The 9,758-nt window shown below is 38.1% G+C and overlaps 1 protein-coding gene across 1 annotated transcript; it reads left to right on the forward strand.

Annotated features, from left to right (window-relative positions):
- Positions 1 to 361: 361 nt before the first annotated feature.
- Positions 362 to 7,559, forward strand: DDX59 (DEAD (Asp-Glu-Ala-Asp) box polypeptide 59). The gene is made up of 7 exons (XM_009070237.1): positions 362 to 1,165; positions 2,583 to 2,750; positions 3,287 to 3,376; positions 3,765 to 4,016; positions 4,864 to 5,016; positions 5,515 to 5,643; positions 7,090 to 7,559. Exons 1-7 carry the CDS (start codon positions 362 to 364, stop codon positions 7,351 to 7,353), a joined length of 1,860 nt encoding a protein of 619 aa, XP_009068485.1. The 3' UTR covers positions 7,354 to 7,559.
- The last annotated feature ends 2,199 nt before the right edge of the window (positions 7,560 to 9,758 follow it).

Here is a 9,758-nt window from a genome sequence, read left to right on the forward strand (position 1 = left end):
GATTATTTTCATTGTGGTTTGTGGTTTTTTTTCATAGCTTATAAGAATGTTTGTTTCTGTGGTTTCATCTTAGAAACAACTAAACTTTCCAGAAGTCTAATACTGCAAGTTAACTGTAGATGGATCTCTATATTGTTCTATGCTTCCACCGTTATTTAAAAAAACTGCTTGACATTGCATCAGCATTGTTAAGACCAAGATTTTTTTTTATAAAGGCAGTTGTCTTTTCAGAGATTGAGGAGTGTTTAGTGGGTTTGCAAATATTACTAGACTTCTTTTGTGGGGTAACAGTAAAATGTACCTTTCTCAATAGCAGTTGTTTCTAACAACTGTAACCATTTCCTTTCTAGTGTCCTGAAGAATGTTTTTGCCAAGATCTGTAAAAGTCAAGAGGACTGCTGATGAGGAGCCAAGTTGTACAGCTAAGAAAAATAAACTGTCTCCTGGAGGATCTTTGCTAGAGGAGACCACTGAGTTCCAAGCCTGTAAGCCAGTTAGAACAGAAACTTCTGCTTCAGGATGCAATTTGAATGAAATTGTCCAAGAATGCTCAGAACCTGTAGCTGGAGATCTGGATGTTGTGAATACAGCGTTGGGAAATGAGTGCCAAAATACTGCTGAGGATAGCTCTTCAGAAGAACCCATAAAATCCTTCAGCAAATCCCAGCGTTGGGCAGAACCTGGAGAACCTGTGTGTGTTGTGTGTGGTCGCTATGGGGAGTATATCTGCGATAAAACAGATGAAGATGTTTGTAGTTTGGAATGCAAAGCCAAACATCTTCTGCAGACTCAAGAAAAACAAAAACAACTACCATCTGATCAGTCTCAAGCAGAAGCTCACCTGCTTAATGCACCTTATAGCTACAAAGATCATTCCTTTATTTTAGGTTTGCAAGATGAGCAGGTTGAGAACCTTAAACTGCACCTCGGCATTGCTGTCCAGGGCCAGCAAGTTCCAAGACCTATTGTAGAGTTTGAACACTGTGGTTTTCCTGAAACTTTAAACCATAATTTAAAGAATTCTGGCTATGAAGTCCCAACTCCTATCCAAATGCAGATGATCCCTGTTGGACTATTAGGGAGGGATATCTTGGCTAGTGCAGACACAGGCTCCGGAAAAACAGCAGCCTTCCTGCTCCCTGTTATCATGAAGGTTTTGAAAGAGGTAATGAAACTGGGAATGGTCAGGGAAAGTGGATTGCAGCTTTGTCTCTTGGATTCTCAGTGTAACACTGAATGTCATTGTGGTGGTTTTTATTAACATTCAATGATTTGTTTTGCTTCTGATTGCTGGAGCATTGGCTCTTTGAGGGAGGGATTGCAATGACTTTGAATGTTTATTTTTCTTTGATCAGGAGATAAAGCAACTCAGTTGATATTACCTAGTATATGATTTCACCTCGTTAAGAAAAGTAATCAAGGTCTGTGGTAAACTTGCTAAATGACTTAAAATAGAAAGTGAAAGTAATTTCAGGCCCTCTGCAGAAAGTTGTTCCTGTGTCTTGATATGTCAGGTGGCTGAAAGAGATTTGTTTGCATTTGCATAATTTCGCAGACTAATTTCACTTGGATTATGTTTGGTTGACCATCAAATAACTACATTGATTTGGAGTGATACAATTTCTGAACCCTGCAGTTATACAGTCTTCCCTTTGATACTGTGGGGCAAAAGCAATTAAGAACATTCTTGCTTCAAAAGGACACGGATGCTTGGAGAAAAGGAATGGCAAATGGTGTTCTGTACCTCATGTGTGGCTCAGTATTGCTTTTTGCTTTGGTGGTTTTATTCAAAAAGGGATGTGTGAGAATATATTTGAAAATCCTGGACCTAATTCTAGTTGATGTCTTGGACTGTTTAGATGCATTTATAGGTATATATACACACAAATGTGCATGTAATTTTTTTCCAATGAGTAAAGATTATTGAAGTAACTAATTTTTATTGCATTAGTTTTAAGAATGAAGGCATGTAAAAACAGGTGTATTACTATTTTGTTTAAAATAATTTAAATTTTTAATATAAAAGAGAGATGAGATGCTAAGAGCATAAGGGTAGTATGGTTATGAGATATTTGAGAGTTCCTGGCTTCTCCATATCTATGTAGATACCTTCTTTGTGGTGGTAGGTTGTTAAGTTAAACACTCTTGCATTCTTGAAAAGAACTCAAAAAGCTCTTCTTGACACTAATACCTGAGTAATGCCTTGGATGGTGCAGTGGAAAAGGAACAACCTCCCACTGTTGCTCACTTGTAAATGTTCCTTTTGGAGCCCAGAAATACATAGCATCGAGACCACCGTGATGTGTATTTGTGATTGTAGTATCAGTACATGAGAGAGCTGTCTCTGTTTGCTGAAGGTATCAGTATTCCTGAAATGTCTTGGAGCTGGACCATTAATCTGTCTTTTTCCTCCCCATTTTAACTTTCCTTCTTTTTACTTTGTTAGTATGTGTTAACTGGAGTTTGCATCCACAGTAGCTGCACTACGTAACTTAAGTTTTAGTATCGGGAGATTGAAAGCATTTTATCTAAATAGTAATAAAGCAATTCCATCTTCAACAGATTTCTCCTCCTCTTTCTAGACAGAAACTCCATCTGCCCTTATTCTGGCACCAACAAGGGAGTTGGCAATTCAGATAGAGAGACAAGCTAAGGAGCTGATGGCAGGTTTGCCAAACATGAGAACAGTTCTCCTGGTAGGAGGTTTGCCACTGCCACCACAGCTTCACCGGCTCAAACAAAGTGTTAAGGTAAGGATTGCAGTGTGGAGAGTCACGAAAATTGAAACTGCTGATGTGTATAAACACACAAAGATGTGTTTTTCCTAAATCTAAACTACAGAAATGTTTGTTAGCTCTTGAAATTTTTACACCAATACAATGTTTTGTAAACATTTTTGACTTCTGATTAAACTTAATAGCTTTTTTGGTTTCAGAAAGTTTCATATGTGATATTGCTGCTTTCAAAGACTGAAATATGCTATTTTATTGGATAAGGAGTTGTAATTTACAGCAAAAATTTAATTAGTTTTTATTGCAGATTACAGTGCTTGTGTTTAGACACATCCATTAGAGTTCTAAAAGGTCCATTTCCTTTTGAAGCTTCATAATTTATTAAGTTATCTGTAAAAGTCTTATGACTTATTTGAACACAAGTAATGTAACTGATTATTGCCCTTGTTACCCATGTGCTGTAACTTCATAGTTTTTCTAGGACAGTCATCTGTCCTTTCGTGGAATTTCTAACTCATAGGGTTTTTTTTGCTGTTTCTTTTTTTCTTTTTTAGGTTATAATAGCAACACCTGGAAGACTTCTTGAGATCTTAAAGCAAAGTTCTGTTCAACTGCATGGCATAAAAATCGTAGTGGTGGATGAAGTAAGTTTGTAGTTATCAGGGCTGCATTCCCAATACAGAGATGTTTGAAGAGGCAGTGAGAGTGGCTAGTCTAAGTGATTAAACACAGAGTGTTTGTTATAAAATGCATTTTTTAAGAAAAAAAGTATTTTTGTAACACAGTATGAAATGTATTTGAACAACATGTGTTCTGTTGGCTATAAAAGACTTAAGATACCTGACAGGATAATTAATACTGTTAGACCAGTGTGAACCATTTGGTTCTAATTTTTTCACTTCTGACTGCAAATACTCCTGCATTTGGGTAGTTACATGCCATTCATACACATTATGGTTCTCTTATCAATTCAAGCACAGGATCCTGCTGGTCATGGACCAATCTGGTACAAATCTACTATTTTTCACTTAGGTGGATACCATGTTAAAAATGGGTTTCCAGCAGCAAGTGTTGGATATTTTGGAAGACATCTCTCACGATCATCAAACCATACTGGTGTCAGCCACAATTCCAGTGGGTATTGAACACTTAGCAAATCAACTTCTGCACGATTTTGTAAGAATAACAATTGGAGACAAGAACCTGCCATGTTCCAACGTTCGCCAAATTATCTTGTGGGTAGAAGAACCGTCTAAAAAGAAAAAACTGTTTGAAATACTAAATGTAAGTTGAATATTTTTCTCATAAGAACAATTTCTAAAATTACTCATGTCTTTACAAATTTCTGTCAGGTTCTCATCTTAGTTCTTATCTGTGTGAGTGAAGAGGTGGAGTGAGGTTGAGCATGAAGCTGCACTAACTAGTTCAGTAGTTCTGCAGTGTAAGAATTTTAATGGCAGTTTCTGGGATTACTTCACCCCCATTGCTCACACCTCCTTCTGTGCAGCAGGAAACTAGATTCCTGTGCTGGAATCCAAGTTAAAATGATAATTTTGATCGTTTTGGGGCTTTTGTTTAAATGATTTGCTGTATTGCATCCCAAATATCTGTGCTGGTTATCCATGAGTGGTAGAGGAACAGGAGTTTCTTAAACTGTCACAGCTGCTTTATTCCCTGGGAGTGGTTTGTTGTTCTAAAAGTCGTTAAAGAAATTAGTGAGAAATCTAATTTAGTTGTTTTTTGAATTTCCTTCATATGAATAATCATATATATCTTCTATGAGTACTTTGGGGAGTGATTTTAGAGGTCTGGCTGAGGTTATCCAAGAAGTAAATAAGAATCTTTAACTGAACCTCAGAACTTGAACAAAGTTGGAATTATTAGAAAACTTCTGACTTCTAAAAAATTCATGTGTTGATATAAAGTCTACCAATCAGTATATGTTGATGTTGTACAGCTTTGTTTCATGGCTGATATCTTGTTCCTTCTTATCTAGAGTCTAAAAATGTGTGTTCATCTGAAAGTCTTGTTGATATTACAGATAATGAGCAGAAGAAATTGAATCCAAGTTGCTGCTGCTAAGCAGCAAATGGTTGTGATACCTTCTTACATAAACTCTTTAATTTTACAGGATAAGAAGCTCTTCAAGCCTCCAGTGTTGGTATTTGTGGACTGTAAACTGGGAGCAGATCTGTTGAGTGATGCTGTTCATAAGATTACAGGCTTGCAGTGCACAGCTATGCATTCTGAAAAGTCTCAGGTGGAAAGAACAGATATATTACAGGTTTGTGCCTCCTGAAGTTATGGAGGGTTTGATAGATTTTAAATGACCTTTTTTTTTTTTTAAGGTGGCTTTAATTTGCACGACTGAAGTGATAACTGGCTGCTTTTCTGCAGTAATACCTGGGGTATTACTGGGGGAGATGAGAGGCAGATGGGACCAAGCAAAACTGTAGATAATAATGCCATTTTAAATGTAGATAAATACTAGAGACTATTTCCTATATTACTTGCTTTGAAGTGGGAATTTAAGTATGCATTTAACTTTAACTGATGATTTTTTAGAATTAAAATTGGGGGTTTGATCGCTTCAGTTGACTGTCTGAATTATATTCCTATTTAAATCAAGAATACAGGGGAGCCATTCTCCCTTCTACAATTGATTACTCCCACTGGGTGTGTTCTCACACTGAATAACTAGCCCTATAGTCTGTGCTTGGAGAGGTTCGAAAGAGAAATAAGGAAAAAGAGAACTAATTTTTGTTTATTCCTCCCTTGCCAGGGATTACTTCAAGAGAGGTATGAAGTCATAGTAAGCACTGGAGTCCTTGGACGAGGGCTTGACCTTGTTAATGTCAAACTGGTGGTGAATTTTGATATGCCTTCAAGTATGGATGAATATGTACATCAGGTAAATAGATGAATTGCTAAAGCCTTATTTGAAATATGATGTCCACCTGTGGAAATTTAAATGGAAACATAAAGATTATTTTCCTCTTCAGAATATTGTTTTTATAGGAAAGGAAAGAAAGGTACAGGATATCTCTTTCATAAGTCTCTTATGCAAATTACTAAAATCTAGAACACTCTTTTTGTACCTCCTATAGGAGTTACTAAAACTTAGAAGAGTGTTTTTATAACAGTTATTTTTTCAGTATTCTTCCCATTTCATACTCTCTTGTATCATTTTGTTTCTATAGAAAGCAAAGTTTACAATTTTTTTTTACTATTTGCGTGAAGAAAGGCCAAATATCCCTATTTCTGCTGCAGCTCTTCTGCAGTGTGGGATGTGCATTTCAGAGCCACAAGCCCAGTCATGAACTTTATTTCATTCCCTCTTCCTAGACCAGTAACTCCTCTGATATTTTTCTTTTGAAGATTTCCTGCTCTCAAAAAGATCAAGTGTGAGTTTTGCATGTGTGGGTACATTTATGTATATGTGCACACACCCCAGCCCTAGTTTAGCTGGCAGATGCACAGTACTGCTGTATGCAGTGCTGAGACCTTCAACAACTGCAAGGAAAGCCAACACACTGGAGAGAATCTAGGTGAAGTCACGGGGCTGGCACACGTGACACATGAAGACAGGCCAAGGGAACTGGACTTGTTTGGGCTGGACTAGAGATTTAATTGCTGTCTTCTGTTTGGTAATGGGCAGTTACGTAAGAGACAGAGCCAGACTCTTCTCGGAGATGCACAGTGAAAGGACAGGAGCCAGTAGTCCTGACTTGCTGCAAGGGAAATTCTGGCCTCATAACAGGGAAACAGCAAGAGTAGTCAGGTGGTGGAAGAGGCTGCCTGAAGAGGTGATGAGACCTTTGTGCTTAGAGACACACAGAACTCCATAGGACAAGGCCCTGAGGAAACTGATTTAACTCAGAAGTCAGCCTTGTTCTGAATAGGTGGGGAGGGCCTCTGAGAGCCATCCAGTGCCATGAACTCAAGTATTCTGAGTTACTTACTGCAGTACTCCCCTCTTCTTTTTAATCACCTTTCTGCTAAAGTTTCAAGCCTATAGTAAATAAATAAAAATGGTCTTTCCTAGCATCAAAACTATACCAGTATTAACGTACTAGCTGATCCTAAATAACCTTTGTACATTCTTCTCTGATTTGTTCAGGCACTTTGGATAATATTGGTAAATAACCATAAGTTACTAGAACATTAAAAGTAAGGGGCGTTTTTATGGCCATGCTTGTACATATTGTGCTTGATACAAGATACATGTATGTGGCATCTTTATAACAAAGATTTGTAAAAATGTTTTGTTAGGATCAGATCTACTGTCGGCCTTTGTCCATAGGCTCTGTCATATGCATTTAATACTGATAACATAAAATGAATTTATCCTTTGCAGGTTGGAAGAGCAGGGAGGTTGGGTCACAGTGGAACTGCAATTACTTTTATCAATAACAACAGCAAGAAGCTCTTTTGGGATGTTGTGAAGAGAGTAAAACCCACGGGCACCATTCTTCCCCCACAGCTGCTTAACTCTCCTTATCTGCATGACCAAAAGAGAAGGGAACAACAGAGACTAAAACAATTACAGAACAGCCTTGTAACAGGAGATAATATTATGGACATTATTAAAAAACACAGCAAAAGTAATTCTCAGAGGTAATAAAGATGTATTTATAGCTATGTAATTGCAATGAAACTGTGATTAAAAATAAACATGAAGTGATGCCTTGTAACTTGCCTTTTTAAAAGAAGTTGATATATTCCCTTCTTAAAAACGGGTCTCCTTATCTCATCTCTACTTTGACATGCAGACTGTTCTGTGTTTGAATTACAGTAGCACCCAGTAAAAGTACCTTGTAACACTTTTTCAAAACCAGTAGTCTTTGGTCTTGCAACATGAACTGAGAAGACACCTTTTAGTTTGTTTAAATATTTCTGTATAACAGTTTCAGACTTCTTGTGAGACATACTTCAGTGGTAATTCTCCCACCATTATACTGAGATGAGATCTTTGCAAAGCGCACCCTTTAAAAAAATTGGTGACAGATTAGTGTCTGAAAATCTTTTCCTGTCAGCTTACATAAATCTTTCTCTGGGAGCATTTCTCAATATGCTCTCTGGGGGTTTCTTATGAACATATATGCAAGTTTTGTGTGTTTTATGCTGCTGTGATGCATATCCCTTTTTGGCAGACTGAGATGTCACAGGCAGTTAGATGTTAGCTCTGTGCATTGTCTGCTCTTTGGCCAAAGAACAGCAACAGGATAAACTGACTTTGTTTGGTGGCAAAAAGATTTTTAAAAGCTTAGTAACTTATTGGGTTTTTTACCCCAAATAGAAATAAAAAGAGTAGTCCTAAATGCTGCAGGACTGATGACATGAGTGTAGCACTGGTCCTACACTTAATTTTGATTAAGTAGGGTCCAGTGTTATAAATGTGAGGAGACAGTTCAATGGGAGTTGTTTAATGTGGCTGTTCAATATCAATCTTGAATTGCAGACCCAAGCTCAAGTGAGAGTTGAGGTCTGTCCAAAGACACATTCTGAGTGTTGAATTCCTTTGACATAATTTAGAACATTTTCCCCCTCAACATAGTTCACAACTATGTGTAAAACTGCTGCCTTGCTTTTAGTGTTATTTTCAATTTGGCATCGTATCAAAATGATGTCTCCTTTAGTAATGGAATTTGTTCATTTGTCTCTCTCATTTGAAATAAACCACTCCTGCCTGTAAAATATTTTTGTGTAATGCTATTGCAGACAAATTTACATCAGGCATAGGTAGGTTTACAGGTATGTACACTCTACCCAAAGCCATACTGCTGTACACATATTCTACCATTTGCTTTTGACAAAGGTGGTGGATTCATTGTCTCTGGAGGTTTTTAAGATGAGACTGGATGTGGCACTTAGTGCCATGGTCTGGTAGCCATGGTAGGGTTGGACTTGATGGATGATCTTGGAGGTCTTTTCTAACCTGCTTGCTTCTATGATTCTACGATTCAATCATAAGATCAAACAATAATTCTATACCACATTTGCCTGGGGAACAAAATGAGAGTACAGGTTGTGTAACAGAAAGACTACCAGCAGTCTGGCTCTGCTATCTTGTAGCAAGATTTCTCACTGTTACTGGGCTTAGGTAGTTCAGTTTAACTACAATTTCAGTGGGTCTTTGTGGGCAGGTCCATTGATTACCCACCACCCTCTCTTTAATTCTTCTCCTGGTGCTGCTTGGAGTGCCAACACTGCATAAGTGTCAGAGCCATCATAAGTTAATTTAATTGGACTCGATGAGCTTTGAGGTCTCTTCCAGCCTGGTTGATTCTATGATTCTATGATTTCTTCCTGTTGGGGCCTGACTAGCAGAGGAGCTGTAACCTGAGCAACAGTTAAAGGAATGCTTAAGCAATTAAAAAAGAGACACACAAAGTAGGTCTTGCTGACCTCGTTTCTATCTTCACACATTCCTGTGTCTTCAATCCAACACTTTATAATGGTCTTGTTTTCTCCTGCTGCCAGGGTTTTTAGGTTTGCTTTTAGCTTTACTGCCTTACAGATAAGATGTTTTGCTAACGAGCTAAAATAGTGTTGTTATTTAGATTCTCATAGTACTGTAGTTCTTGCTATCAGTTTCCCACTTTACTGCCTTACAGATAAGATGTTTTGCTAACGAGCTAAAATAGTGTTGTTATTTAGATTCTCATAGTACTGTAGTTCTTGCTATCAGTTTCCCAGGATGTGATGTGAGGATGCAGCTTAAAATTATAACCGAAGTAAGAATTGTACACATTGACAAGTTGAGCAATCAATCCAAAATTGTGCGATCAGTGCGTAGCTGCACGTACGGGAGAATCTATACTATAAACACTGTTAGGTGCCTCAAATCAAGTTGGCTATCAGAGCATCATATGGGTGTGCTGTAATCCGTCCCTCGCGAGGACCCAACACCTTACCCACGTTTTCTCTCCTGTGGATTCAGCTCCTCTCCACGTGTCCCGCCCGGCGTGGCGCGCTTGGTGACGTCACGCGGCGCGACAGCCAATCCGCGCGCGCCCGCGCGTT

This window comes from Acanthisitta chloris, unplaced genomic scaffold (assembly GCF_000695815.1).
Source record: "Acanthisitta chloris isolate BGI_N310 unplaced genomic scaffold, ASM69581v1 scaffold26702, whole genome shotgun sequence".
Lineage (NCBI taxonomy): Eukaryota > Metazoa > Chordata > Aves > Passeriformes > Acanthisittidae > Acanthisitta > Acanthisitta chloris.